The following is a 15,562-nucleotide window of genomic DNA, read 5'->3' as shown; positions in this document are numbered from 1 at the left end:
ACACGTTACGGACTTATAAGTGACAGGAAGCACTTGTTCGAAACACAGAAGACTTGCCTCACTCATCCATTTTATTCCTGGTTTATCATACAGTGATTCCTTAAATCACATTTTATCCTTTGATAAGGAGCCACGAGGCAATTTGAAATATCAAAGTCCAAATCACATTTAAAGTGAATACGTTCTTTTTTCTGCTTCTAACAAACAACTACTTAATTTAATAGGAAGCATGTTCCATATTCGTTGGAAAGTATTTGCCCCAAGAGCATCCAAAATCATCAAGCTGTGAATATTTCGGAATACTCTGATAGTATTTATGATGCCAATATGAAGCGTAAGGCATGATTACAATACAACATGATGGATTTTTCAGTAGACTAGCAAACATCCTATCACTGGCGCAAAACCCGGGGAGATGAAGGGGACATGTTCCCATAAATTTTGGAACTGGTGGGATTGTCTCCCTCAATAATTCGATTTGAAATGTATTTTTTGTGGAGAAATGTGATGTTTTGTGTCCGATTGCCGCTTCATCTACATCGCCTGATATATAAGATAAAACAGGTTCACCTCAGAAATCTGATCCATCTACCGTAATATGAATCCCCCCCCCCCTCAGAATAAGCCTCAAATCTGCCTACCTCCCAATGTTGAAGCCAACTTTGCTCCCCTGATCCTCCACAGCATTGTTTTTCAACTTCATAAATATTTTAAACATCGCTTAAAAAGATTATGGGAACGGTCTTACCCGTCCTCCCAAATGTTTAAGACAAATTCATGGAGTTGGACCAGTATCTCTATCAATCGTCATCATGGACATAACAACTCCTTTCAAGTTTAACACCGCCGAAACAATAGGTGTTCGACACAACCACTATATAACTAGTAAAGGACTACTAGTTACCAGTACTCTTTCTCCGAGGTAATAATTCGCCACCAACTAGAACCACATCAGGTCGGAGCTAAGTAGTAATCAATAGCATGGAAATGGAAGCTTCATCCTTATCAGAACTTAACAGGTATGTGTCAGAGAAATCTGTTTGGTGCTAGGCTTACCAAGTGCATGAGATAATTCATTCACAGACACATAAATTCACATTAAAAATTAACTCTATTAAAGCTCTTTTTAAGTTTGATATATAAGGTTTAATTATTGTACCTCTCGTTATACACCCCCAAATTAGAACCTAGAATTAGAAAAGTCTGATATATCTACAATATTAAAGAAAGCGGACGGAAGAATTCTCACTGGTACGGATATTATTTTGAATAAGTCAGAAAATTTCTTTGACAATTTGCTCACCATAGAATAATGTTTGTGGAGAAAGAGAAATGCATACAGCAGAGCCTAATCAAACAGAAATAGAAATTGCTATTTAAAAAATTAAAGAAATACAAATATCTGGGTGTAGAGGAACTCCCTGCTGAGTTAATTTTTGTTGGAAAGGAAAAAAATTATGGAACGAAATGCACAAACTCACTCTCCTCATCTGGAACAAGGTGGATTTACCACAAGACTGAAACAAATTAATCATTTTTCCAATTCACAAGAAAAGTGAAAAACTGATTGTATAATAGAGTCATCTCTCTTTTGTCAACATCCTATAAAATTCTCAAACATTCTGTTAGCAAGATTGACCCCATACGCAGATGAAATTATTGGAATTAGGTGAAATCGATCAGCTATCTCTCAGATATTTACCATTTGCAAATACTCAAAAATAAATAAATAAAAACCATAAAATAAACCGGCACATTGATTATTTATTGATGTCCGAAAGACCTACCACTCGGTAAGGAGGGTAACATTGTACAACATGCATACTGAATAAGCTAGTTAGATTAATTAACATGTGTTTAATTGTATCACAAAGTAAAGTCTGCGTAGGAAAATACTTATCCACGAGCTTCCACGTGGAGAAGGTCTGAATCAAGATATGTTGTCACCATTACTGTTCAGTTTGTTCTAGAAGTAGAATTAAACAGGACCTAGAGCTAAATGCACTCACTAAGTTACGGCTTATGCTGATGATCTAAATTTGATAGGGGATGATATAAGTATAAAATTTAAAAAAAAAAAAAAAAAAAATGAAAAATACGAAATACTTGGAATGTTGCCGTAATTGTGATACTGTAAATTATGGATATGTTAAAATAGCAATTAATACTTTGACAAAGTGGTACCTAAGATCAAAATTAACAAACCAGAATTATATCTACAAAGAAGTTAAATGTCAACTGAAAGCAAGGAATTCGTGTTATTATTCAGTCCATATTCTTTTGTCTTCACAAATTCTGTCAAAGAATTTGAAGCTTAAAATATTATGTACTGTATGGTTGCGAAACATGATCGCTTACTTTGACAGAACAACATGACTGAAAGTATTTGAGAATAGAATCCTGAGGCGAAACTTTGAACCCTAGGTGGGCGAAATGGGGAACGTCTAAAACTTCATAACGAGTATTTGTATAATTTACACAGTTTACCTAACATTGTTAGGGTTATTAAGTCTAGAAGGCCCATATGTCCAGAATGGAAGAAAGTAGGATCACTTTCAAAATTTTAACTGTAAAGCCAACCATGAAAAGACCATTGGGTAGACCTAGGATGGGAGAACAACATCAAGATGGATCTTGTGGAAATAGGAGTACAATATAGAAACTGGATCCAGTTGGCTAAGAACAGAAGTCAATTGAGAGTTTTTGTGAATGCGGCACTGAACCCCCTGTTTCCATAGATCATAGAGTTAGTTTAGTTAGTTAAGTAATAACGCGCCCTAATAAGTATGCCTCAAAATTATTATGGTTGTGTTGTTTAGAGTAAGAGATATTCAGGTCCATCTGTTTCAAGTCAGAAGTGAAACTCAGAGCTGCCACCTGATGCATCAAACGAAAGAACACTTTTTTTTAAAAAATAAGTATGCTACTAACTTTAAAAGTACTATTTTAAAAAAAGGGGGAGGGGGACTTCTAACTTCCTGCAAGCCTTTGAAACTTAATATAATTTCATGTTTACAAGTAGAATATATTATAAATGTTTTCCCTGTCCTTCGTGAAGTATTTTCTTGTTACTTTCCTTACTTGCTAATACTTCATTTTATGCTTACTAAAATACATTTTTCTTTCTTTTTAGCCAACATGCCAATGTAGCAGGCACACTCTCAGGTCATGCGTCGTGGGTACTTAGTGTAGCGTTCTCTCCAGATGGTCAACATTTCGTTTCCGGCAGCTCAGACCACACAGTGAAAGTGTGGGAGCTCAGCACTAAACAGTGTGTGCATACCTTCAATGAACACCAGGATCAGGTAATCTGTAGTATTAAATAAGAGTGAAAGTACTCTCTTACAAACACTCAGGCCCAGAGTCGTATTTACACATAGGCCAAAATGGGCTATGTCCCGGAGCGGCAGGTTTCCTGGGACCATTTTTTTTTCATACTCTTGTTCGGGAAATAATTTATTATGTATGCATATATGAATATAACACGAAATTTTAACATTTATAAATATCCAAGCAGCAAGAATCTGTTTGGCTAGAAAGAGATAATTAATATTTTAGTTTTAGGTAATTATTCTTTATTTCTACTTTCCCAATGTTGACACCGTACTATTTTACCATAATTTTAAAACTTTTCACTTGTTGATTAACTTGCAGAATTATCTACAGTTTTCGAAGCTTATCACTCAGCCACCAGCGCAAGTTGTTTTCGTTTGTCTGTTTCGTTGTGACAAACTTCTATCATCATCATCAATGGTGGGTCGGAAAGAAATATTATTATTTTTGAATTTCGTTTAAGCAAATTGCGGAAAAGTTGTCATTGGGTTAGTTTGCATGCAAAATTGCAGATTTGATTTTTAAACTCCGTTCCCTCCTTTAAGAAGTTCAAAGTTTTCAGTGGCCAAAGGTAGGCAACAAGCACAGGTGGCCTCATTTTTGCCATTTATCGTGTTTGTAATGTACATTAACACCGAGGAAAATACTTTTTAAGATAGGGCTCTTAAGTTTTAACGTTTTTAATGTCAAAAATTGTATCTGTTCTTATTTTTACGTTGCAAAAAGACGAAAACTTAAATATCATGTGTAATAGTGTAGTTTTGTTTAAATGTATCTTGTTTTGATGTACGAAGTTTTAAGTAGCATCTTTTATGAATGGCATGTTATTTCTTCATTTAAAAAATGAGTTTAGTGAATGGTATTCGGATCGTTCTTGCAGCTCATAACTGATTTTGGATTCACCCTGTAATACTCGGAAATCACCCAAAACTCATCGCGAGAAAGTGGGTGCTGCTCGAGTTTCTCCCACTTACTCTGACCCGTTATTATTCAGTCTTCCTAACAAGATTCTTCGTCTTCACATGACATAATCATGCTTCGTTTCAAATACTGACATATGTTGACGAGAGGCCGGTTTTGCTTGGATGTGACCATCTCTTCTCTCTCGGGTCAATAATCTGCTTTCGAAACCTTCATTTATCATATGTACAATCCTCTCAACAGGTTGAATATGTTACGGAAATTACGTAATGTTATAATCGTCTTGGCTGCATTCTTGATGTTTTCCTCAAGGTAGTCCGTCGTTGTTCCACTTTGTCAGTGGTGGTTCCATTGTTTGGGTGGAAAATCAATCGATGATATCGTAGTAATCGATTGATGTAAAGTTGATTTCGAGGACGATGACCTTCCGTGTTCGTTTCTATTGTCGGTGTTTGTTGATAACGTCTCCATCCCAATGTCCTAATACAACTGCGTTTGTTCGTTATCGTGAATGAAAGGAGGTTTTCGAGATGAAAGAAGCATCCATTAATACGTACGGGTGAGTACAAAACTTTTTCACGTCTTAACAAAAAAAAAAAAAAAAAAAAAAAGAAAAAAAAGAAAAGAAAAAAAAGAATTCGGCGATTTTGCATTGCAAGGTATGCCTTGCGACCTTGCTGAAATATATTATAAATATCAAATAATAAATTAAATATTATTCAAAAGTATTTATAAGGTAGCTGTCCAGACTTGGAGTATATTTGTCTATCTATATATCTAATATATATAGATCAGTGTATTGGTGTATAGTTATATTTACTTAATTTATGTTGTATATTAATGTATATATATATATTAGAGATTTTACCCCGTACTTAAGGAATTCAACATGTTCTTTTTCAGTTAGCTAGCTCATAAGTTATTTCTTAAATGCTAGGTTTTTTTTTTCTGTTTAGGAGCCTGGCGAGAGGCTAGTCAGTTAATGCCAGTGTATTCTGCCTCCATAGTCTTGTACTTTTCCATCCAAGGCTTTTTTTTTTATTTTTTTATTTTATTTTATTTTTTTTTTTTTAAGCAGGTCAAAACATATAAAAAGGCAGCTTGCTCTTTGCCATGCGTTATAAGAGTCCTTATGTTAAGGTCTTGGCCAGCCAATCTTAGCACTGGAAGTGAATAATGCTGTGGAGAGTTTAATAAGAACTAATAATGCCTCTTAGTTTCTGTATGTAGTCGGATGAGCGAGTCCGTTGCATTACAGATGCCCACTGAAGCAAATGGGCTTTGGCCGTCAGATAGTTTTCCAAGATATGGAATTAGGATGTTAAGAATTGTATTTAGAAACTGATTCTACGCCTGAGCGGAGGCTACTTGGATTATATTTGTTTGATTAGAACGATAGCATTTAGGCTATCTATAGGGTCTGTGTCGAAAGCGAGTGACGTCGAAGAGACTCTGGATGCGTTTGGGTTCGATCCCCCATGTGTGTATGTTTCAGCACAATTAGGTTCTGTGAATGTTTAGAATTTCTCGGTGCAACTTTGATGTAGGAAAGTGTAAGAGTGAGTCTTTACCTAACTTCTTATTCCTTGAGTGCAAGGAAATTTAAGTCTGGACCAGGAATGAAGGCTGACAACGTAACCCAGAGACCAACCTTTCCTATAATTAGTTAGGTTCCTTATGGTAGACTTAATTTGGAGTCTTCAGAATTCAGGAGTAGACCAAACTGTGTCCTATGAGTCAAGGTCCAGGGAATACGGACCAGAGTTGAGTGTTTATCCCTTTTGGTTAGATAAATTATGAATAAGTAAGGACACTAGGAGTAATAGAAGTTAGCTTGATTTTTGCTTTCATGATTAATTATTGGGGAAATGGAAGCAGGAAATTAGAGTGCTTATAGGGACGGAGTGGTGTCCTCAGATTCTAGCCAATCATCCACCTCCTAAATTAGAGTTTTTATTTAGAAATAAATGTTTAACCTTCAAATTTAATTCCTCGAATTTTCATTTAATTTCTTTGGTGAGAACTTTACATGTAACGAGCCTGTATTTATTTCGGACATATTTATAGAGCAGAAGGTTTGTGATTGGAATTTTTCATATATTTATGAATTTGATGGTAGTTAAAAAGAATTAATATTTCTTGAGTAAAGTTATTAAGATATTAGTAATTACAGAGGATGTTATAAAAGTAACATCCAGTAGTGGGGGCTGAGCCAATTTTATAAGAGAAATCAAGTGAGAGTATTCGAGAGATCTGTAGAGAGATCACATACATTTTTTATTTAATTTATTTATTTATTTAATTTTTTTAACTTCCAGCATAAATATCGAAATCTTTACAGTACGATGGGTGTAACTTAATTTCGAAACACACTGGGGCGTAGACATGAAATCAAGTACTGAACCAGTCAACGTAACTCTTCTTCAAGTGCAAGGGTATTGCGTAAAGATACAGTTGATGAAGTTGTTAACCAACAAGATTCTAGGCTACAGTGAGTCCAGGAGTTTATTTTGGTAAGTCCGGTGACATGTGCCACTAGAGACAGCTCCACAGATATCTAGTAAATATTGTTGGTTGATTCTCAGATCGTTGAAATCAATCATTGTTTCGACCCACTGGACTTAATCGAACCAGATAGTGTCTTTAAGTTTGGTAGATGCCCCATCGAGATGTTTGACTAGATGGCCAGCGACGTAACTAAGGAGGAGGAAACGGGGCTTTTGCTCCGGGCGCCAGATTGAGGGCGCAAAACTAGGCAAATATTTATTTTCACTAAAAAGCAAGGAAAGAAGTTTCAGCAAACTAAAGATGATAAAAGTTATGTTAGAAGCTTAACAGGACAGCAACGACTCACTAGCCTTAGGATCCTATCCATAGAGCATAAGTTAGCTTCAAAGCTATATTTTGAGGACATTGTAAAAACCTTTGCAGCCAAAAGAGCCCGCAAAGTTAAAATTTAATTCCAGCTTTTTGTGTTTTCGATCACAACTTACATCGGGATTTAAGAGATTTGTAAAATGTCCGAATATAATACTCGAGATAACATAATTAAGTATTCTATTTTAAAGCAACAGACTGTTGATTCATTCTACACATATGGAGATCCCGATAAAATTCCAAAAACATTGTGATTTGCAGTCATAATGATAAGACTGTAAAAATATGTCAAGCATGCTAATCTAAGATTATTTGGCAATCAAATACTAATTAGTTTCGTGTTTTATCTTGTAATAAAAATTAAATTACAGACGTCTTCAAATTATTAGACTCAATATTCAGTTTCTGAATATTTTACTGTTCTTACAATATTACGTGAGAAAATACGTTCGAACTTAGTTCAAATTACTACTTTGTAACTCTGTCCTAATTTCTAGTGAGTGTGGCTTATGCTTTTCAATATCAATAAAACAAATGCGTACGTAACATTCAAATATAATTATTATAAAGTGTGTGTATCCAAATTGGAAACAAAAAATGAAATGGATTACTTACAAGAAAATGATCTCTCACACAAAGATTAATATTTCTTATAAAATCCGTTATTCTTTTTTAAGTCTTTTATCCTTTGTGGTATCCTAAGTTATGTACGAGTTCAGCACATTTTGCCTTCAATTCAGCATCGTGATACCACAAATTGTTGATCTCCTTGATCAGTTGAAGTTTGGTTCTAATGTGCTTCTTCTCTAGCTTCTCTGTCATGAAGCTCCAAGAGTTTTCAATCGGGTTCATATCAGGACTAGTGCCTGACCACGGAAGAACACTAATTTCGTTGTCCTCTAATAATTTTGTCACAGCTTTGGCCCGATGGCATGGGGCTCCATGCATAAAGATGAATTGTTCGTCGTCAAACCAGAGTGCAGTCTGGGAAAGCAGTTCTTCTTGAAAAACTTGTAGGTATTAGTCGTGCTTCATTGTCCTCTCTACTATATACAGTCTTCCAGACCCGAAGACAGAGATCACATCCCAGACTATGACTGAAGGTAGGATATTTCATGGTTAATTAAAGACATTCCAACTTGAATTCCTCCTAGGTCAACGTCGCACATATTGTGAACATTCATCAGACACAAAGATACATGATTCATCACTGAAACACACTATTCTCCAATCGTCAGCAGTCCAATATTCTAGGCCTCGTGCCCATTCGAGGAGCTTCTTTGCCATAATTGGAGTAGACTCTAATTTTTGTTTTCTTTCTTGACCGTGTGCTTTTATTCCCTCGACACAAAGAATCCTTCGAACACTTTCAGGCCAAATGTCTGCGCCATACTCAGCCATTTTTATGCTTAAGTCTATTAGAAGTTGCACTTCTGTTTCCCAGAGCCAATCTTTTTAGTTTTCTGATACTTCCTAGCGATAGCTTTGGTTTTCGCTCACACTTCCCAACACTATTTTGGCTCTTGTTCATTTCAACAGAGATTCTACTTACAGATTTTTGTTCTATCCCAACTCTACTAGCAATGTATTGCCGTGTATATCTTATTTCCACCAGAAGTATTTTGTTAACTTCCATTTTACGCGGAGAAAAGTCTTTTGCTTTTCCCATTATGCTGCAATTACAGAACTACACAGAATAAAAGATTCATACACGAAACACGTCACGATCATTTTAAACTGGCCCATTCGAACTCTTGAACGCTTTGAATGTCGTTAATTTCGTACGACAGCAACCACAACACTTCAGATTGTAACTTGTAGATAGGAACCACAAAAGCTATCTACAACTGAAACACCACTTTCAGAATCTCCCCCCCCCCCCAACCCTCACTAATACCATCTGCTGTTCAACGGTGATATCACCACTTCAACTGTACAGTGAACAAATGAAGGATCCTATATTGGTGGTTTAACCATTAAATTAAATGTCCTAGAACTCTGAAATTAGGAATTCTGCATCAATTTTGCATTTTTCGAGCGTGAGTCTAATAATTTGAACACGTCCGTGTATACTGTAATTTTGAAATAAGTTTTACCACTTGAAGAAAAAATGGAATAGGAGGATTACTGTGTAATGCCATTATGAGATGTAGTTGGGGAGCGTTTTGGTGTGGTTGGTCGGAAGATGGGACGCTAAAACGAGTTGTTGCTCCTGGTGACAACTAGCTTAGTAGCGTCGCTGTAGATGGCGGAGAGGAAGTTCGTTCATATGAAGTAGACGCACAATCCTCTTCAACTCCATTTCGAACTACTTCTGCACACATGTCTTTACTCCACTAAACCTATCTGTATTCACATTAGTTCCATTGCATCCTAGTACAGTCCGCAGCAAAAAACTTGCAACATGAGCATGTAAGGTTATTGTGAAACGACGAAGTCTTTTGCTCTAAAATAAGTGTACAAGGGAGGACGCCGAAGTTTCTCCTGGCGTGATTCGTGCCACTTAGACTTTATGTTGATTTCCTGCGCTGTTAGGCGTAGTTTTACAATAAACTTACATGCTTATGTTGCAGATTTTTTGCTGCGGACTGTACACGTAGTTGTGAAATATTCTTTGTTCAAGAAACTGGAGAACAGCTTTTGCTTGTATGTCTCCATGTCCTGAAAGTGGAACATGTTCGAAATATTTTGAGCCGGGTTCTTTACTAACATTTATGCTCTTCTTGTGTATCTCTTCTATAGAATTTGTTTCCAAGTTCGAAAAAAAAAATATATATATATATATATATTTCGTACCTCTGTCTTTCATTAAATCACAAGCTAGTTTTTCCTTTGCCGACCAATTTTCGATTTATTTATTATGTAAGCGGCGTCTTCCGTAGTGAGCGTCAGCGTCCTGAAGAGTTACAGTCGCATTCATGGCTGCTGATATGTCTGAGATTCCTGTACGAAAAGCATCAATAGATGCGTGAGCTAATTACAGGCGAAGTTAAGAATTCTTTTTGTGTTAGGTCCAGCTTCGAATTCGGATCCAATAGGACTGCTTGATTTACTCTCTTTCACCTCATTTCACTTGTGATTAACAGTGTTGTGTTACGTTCGTTCTTTGCTTCGCATTCTTAGAAATTCTCAAAAACAGTGAAAATCAGCAAAGAGGTGGAAAATACATAGAATTCAGAAATATTTGTTAAATATAAAACGATTCATAGCTTCTATTAGAAATAATATTTTTAAAAGGCACACCTTTTACTTAAAATAAATTATAAGCAACGCGTTCTTCTTAAAAGGAATTTATTTCCAATGGTTAATAGGAAAACAAAGGCAAATATCCGGCTCGTGACGTACTTGTAGCCTACCTCAGGACGCAGAAAACTTCTACCTTCTTGAGGCAGGATAAAGAATTGGCCAAAAAAATCTGCAGTTTTGCATGAAAACACTTAAATCCAAAGACAACTTTTCCGCAACATACCCTAAGGAAAGTCGAAAGAAAAAGAGGAAAAAGAAAAAAATCCGAAGCATCCTAGTTAACATAAGTTTGCCACAACATCGAAACAGTCATAAATTACTTACGCTGGCAGCTGAGTGGTAAGTTAGAAAACTATAGGTAATCCTGCAAGTTAATTAACAATTAAAAGGTTTTGAAATAACTATAAAAATAATACGGTGTCAACAATGGAAAAAGAGAAATAAGGGATATTAATTTACAATTAAAATGTTAATTATCTCTTTCTAGCCAAACGAAGTTCTTGTTAATGGGTTTTCAAATTTATCTTTTCATTCAATTGCGTATCGTAATGGGAGGAAGGGGGTTAAGATATTTTCTGTAAACCTATTCTCCCCGTGCGAAAAACAGGTATTTCAGCTAGCTTGTATTTTAGCGCGCACACACTCAAAAAGTGCTTTTTACTTGCTTTATCTTTTACATTAGTAAATTATATTTGTTTATTCTTGTTATTTATACGGAAATCTAGTCTCTGCATAAAATGTTTTGCTTCTTAAATTTTCGAATATTTTTGAATGTGAAATTAATGGATTTTCATTTTATTTTTATTTCTAATATATTTATTCACTTTCCATTGGCCCCAACGAGCTAATGCTCACATTAATGGGCAGTACAATCCACTACGTACATATTTCAATAATAATAAAACATGACAATATATGTTTGTCATAGACTAAAAAAGAAAGAAAAAAAATAAAGAAACAATAATGGAATTAAAGTACAATTTTATATATATATATATAAGAAAAGGAAATACATGGTAACTGTTAAATACACGGAACAATAATAGAAATTCAAAATATTGCATAAGATGTTAACTAGAATAACAATATATGAAATACATGAACAGAAACTTTTATACTTATGGATTATATATGTAATTTACATTAACAACACATTAACAACACATTTAGGAAAATATCATATAGTGTGACAGTTATTTACAGTGAGCTATAGACTGTTCTCAGTAATGCCGTGTCACCTGTTTCTTAAATATATACTCACTACAACAATTTTTAAGTTTATCTGGAAGATCGTTATACGTTTTGAGTAGACTGTATTTGACACCCTTTGTGCCATAGTTAGTTGAGTTCATTCTTCTTATATATAATGCATTTCTTTCTAGTATTGTATTCATGAATATCGTTATTTTTTTAAAGCTTGAGATTAATATGTGTCTGGGAATTTATAATTTTGTAGATTAAAATACTTGTTTGAACTTTTGTAATTAAATTTAGTGGTAATATTCCTGAGGTCATGTGCAAACTTTTGCTGGAATATCTGGGAGGTAATTACATGGGATTTTACATGGGAAAATTTGGTTCGCGACACGAGGTCGTCATGATTCGTGAAACATTCTTTCACGAATTAGTATTATAAGTCAAGATACCACTATGTTTGTTAAGATACTGTAAGTTCTAATAATAATAATAGTTAATTTCTATTCTTCTGTCCACAGACACAGATTAGTGAGCAACGTGAAAGAACCAGTGATATACAGATTTTTTTTTTTTTTTTTTTTTTTAAGGTAAAACTTCACCGATTTTATATCACGCCTGTTCCTCTATAGATGCGAATTTAGTGATATACAAAGAAGTAAAAGTACATGACTGGACTAAGAATCGAACTCGTGTTTTCGGCTTACCGTCCCGATGTATTTACGCTACACAGTCCGCTTGCTGAACTGCCATACATTCTATCACTCTTTAGGTAGGTGCTGAAGCACTCACACTACATGGGCTATATCACAACTCCAGTTATGCTAGGAAAGTCCGGTGGCTGTATTGCAGAACACTTCTGACGGGTGAATTATATATGATAATTGGGGTAGGTCGGTTGTGTAATGTAGACTCTGGTACAGTCAGCGACAAAAGTCTTTCCGTTTGGTGAAATTAGTTGCGTAAACAATCTCAGAATGGAAGAACAATTTGAGTACATATTTCAGTAAATTAAAAATAATGCAGTTTTCTGTACGTTTCCAGTCATACCACAATTGAAGGGTAAGCGGAAAAAAGAAGGAATGTCACAAAACTGCATTGTCGAGAAAACTGCGGTTTAACATTGAAAACCACGTAAGAAGAATAGGGTTAGTTACATCTTTTGCCCCTTTTTACATGGACATTTTTACATCTACGTATGCATGGCATATACAGTCAAATAGTACCAAGAGTCACCAACAGATAGGACAAAGCACCTGAAGAAACACATACATTCCTTGTTTTTTCCCCTTACCCTTCAATTGTACGTTCCAGCCCTACCACTGTTATCCCCAAAATAAATTTTACCGAACGGAAAGAATTTTTGTCGTTGACTCTACATAGCAGGAATACAGCTCTAGTACAGTCCATGTAGTCTGGCTGCTAAGCACGTACTTCAAAACTGATAGAAGGTATGAATGTTCAGGGAGAAGACTAGGCAGGGTGGTGGTTCATATATCGGTACGGTAAGCCGGACACCCAAATTTGATTCTCGATCCAGTCGTACATTTTTCACTGTTACTGAATTCGTATCTTTTGAGAAATTGGTACAATATAAAATATGTTGTTTCCTTCATTTATATATATATAATTTACTGCTGTTTGATACATTTATACAATTGTCTATTCTTGATTGCCAATCTTCAGCCCTTCTTTCAACTTTATCTTCCTGCATTATATTAGTTCTCTTCTGATGTGTCAAATTAAGTGACCAGTCGTGTTATTTTTTTTTTTTTTTTTTCTTTATTGTAGCCAAAATGTGTTGGTTTTCGTTCCTTCCTGTAACTTGTGTCTTTTCTTTCCCGTACGTGCTACGCACAGCATCTTTCACACTATATCTCAAACGCTTTCTTTGAACAGGACTAAAGTAAATAACATGTAATCATATTTGTGATGTCTACGTTCTTCAGTTAGTGTCTGGCAGTCGATAGTAACAAAATTTAGTTGCCGAATTGACTCCAGAAAAGTAACAATTCACTAAGGGACCTCAGGGTACATAAAAAGAAATTTTAGTGGTTGTTAATTTAACAAAATTACACCAGATTTTATTTGTGTTGAAATTTACTTCGTATGTTTTGTTTTTTTATTTGAATGATTTACAATAATCATTTAACTAATTTGTTTCAGGTATGGGGTGTGAAGTATAATCCAGATAGCAACAAGATAGTTTCGGTCTCCGAAGATAGATCAATAAATGTGTTCGATTGTCCGATATAGAAGAAAAGGGGAGAGATGTGTATGTATGCAGTGTGTGTTTGTGTATGGTCATAGAGGACCAAGGAGTGTCATGGAAACATAGCAATTCCAAATTATTTTTACATAAAAAAAAAAAAAAAAGTTTACTAAAAGTGATCGTGCAGATGACGTTTAAGTATGACTCATTGTTTTGTACATAGTACAGAAGAAAAAAAGAAACTTTTTATTTTAAATTGTCTTAAACTTTTGTTGCGTGTGATTTTCGATGTACTTGACTAAGGCAGTGTTTATTGCAGTTAATCCTATGCATTAACAATTCATCAGTTGCAAAAATTTAATAAATAAGAAAAATAATGTAAATAAATATACGGCTTTTTTCCTTGTATTCAAGAGTTTTATTAACTTCTTAAATTACCACTAGCTGAACCTGCGTTTTCTACACAGCGCATCATTCACATATGAACATGAATCTCCTTCTCATTCCTCACAACATTTGTACATGGCCCTTTACAGACAAAAGTGAAGGACGTCTTGATAGAAAAATTCGGCAAGGTGTGCCATAACGGGGAGATTTTTTTTATTATTTTTTCAATATCTAGCACCGTTTGCAAGATTTGAGCCTCTTCCTGCTGGAGTTTCTAATTAATGTGTGAGCAATATTTCTCTCTTATTGCATGCAGTATGTAATAAACAAATACATCACATACACAATTAATTATAATATCAGACATATGGTGTTCATTGGGCAAAACACTCCAAACAATAAAGATTCATCTTAGACTGGAGAAATGGTTATCTTTCATTTTTCCTTATCATTTGGCAATGAAACAAATGCCAGAGAAATATACTAACCCCTATACAAATGTGTGATTTTGGAGTGTATAACTCGTAGGATATGATACACAATCATAGTCAACGTCTTGCGAATAAAATCAGAAAAATAAACACACTGCTGAACAAGACTGCACTTATTTAATTTAAAAACACATTTACACGTGACGTTTCGATCTTCTAGCCAAGATCCTCATCAGACGTACACGTAGGATATGATGTTTTACTTTTTCAAATTTCAACATTTCCAGCGGGGGCTCAGTGGTAGTGTTCACCTCTGGTGCTTGAGGTCCTTGGTTCGATCCCAGCTTGCGCCAAGTGAACCTTGTGGTGGACAAACACTGTGTGCGATTTTCTCGGGTTTCTCCCGTTCCCTCCCACTTTCTTAATTCCACCATTTCATTCATTATTCCATCACCACCGTCTCGTTTAGCCTGTCCGACATAACCGTGGGACGTAAAACTCAAAGATTTCATTTCATTTTTCAACATTTCCAGTGTACCCCTAAAAAATGTAATAAACAAAATAACGTCCATGGTTTTTAAATATTTAATTAGAACTGGACAGTCTACACAAAATTTGGAATCGACCAGCGAAAACGGCATTTTTCTAGCACTCGCGGTTTTCGAGATTTCATTCTCGAAAGGATTCCAGACAAATATATAAACTTTTCTTGATCACTAACATATAAACCTAGCATTTTAATATATACAGATCCGAATTTCTAGAAGTGAGCATTCTGTAACGTACCGATTGTTTATTTGCACTATACACAAAAAGTTGTTACTCTTCTACTGACACTTATATATATATATATATATATATATATATATATATATATATATATATATATATATATATATATATATATATATATATATATATATATATATATACACTTTGCATGCTGTACATCTTACAGGTA

At 35.0% G+C, this 15,562-nt stretch overlaps 1 protein-coding gene across 1 annotated transcript in view; it reads left to right on the top strand.

Moving 5' to 3' along the window:
• LOC145678885 (uncharacterized) overlaps positions 1 to 14,191 on the top strand; it is a 55,091-nt gene extending 40,900 nt beyond the window's left edge. The window contains exons 7-8 of the mRNA XM_081749461.1: positions 3,134 to 3,305; positions 13,738 to 14,191. Coding sequence (XP_081605587.1) covers positions 3,134 to 3,305; positions 13,738 to 13,827 — 262 coding nt within the window. The 3' untranslated portion in view covers positions 13,828 to 14,191. The remainder of the gene's footprint in view (positions 1 to 3,133; positions 3,306 to 13,737) is intronic.
• The last annotated feature ends 1,371 nt before the right edge of the window (positions 14,192 to 15,562 follow it).

Source organism: Thermobia domestica, chromosome 2 (genome assembly GCF_964235325.1).
Source record: "Thermobia domestica chromosome 2, izTheDome1.hap1.1, whole genome shotgun sequence".
NCBI lineage: Eukaryota > Metazoa > Arthropoda > Insecta > Zygentoma > Lepismatidae > Thermobia > Thermobia domestica.
This window is presented reverse-complemented; position numbering and strand designations above follow the sequence as displayed.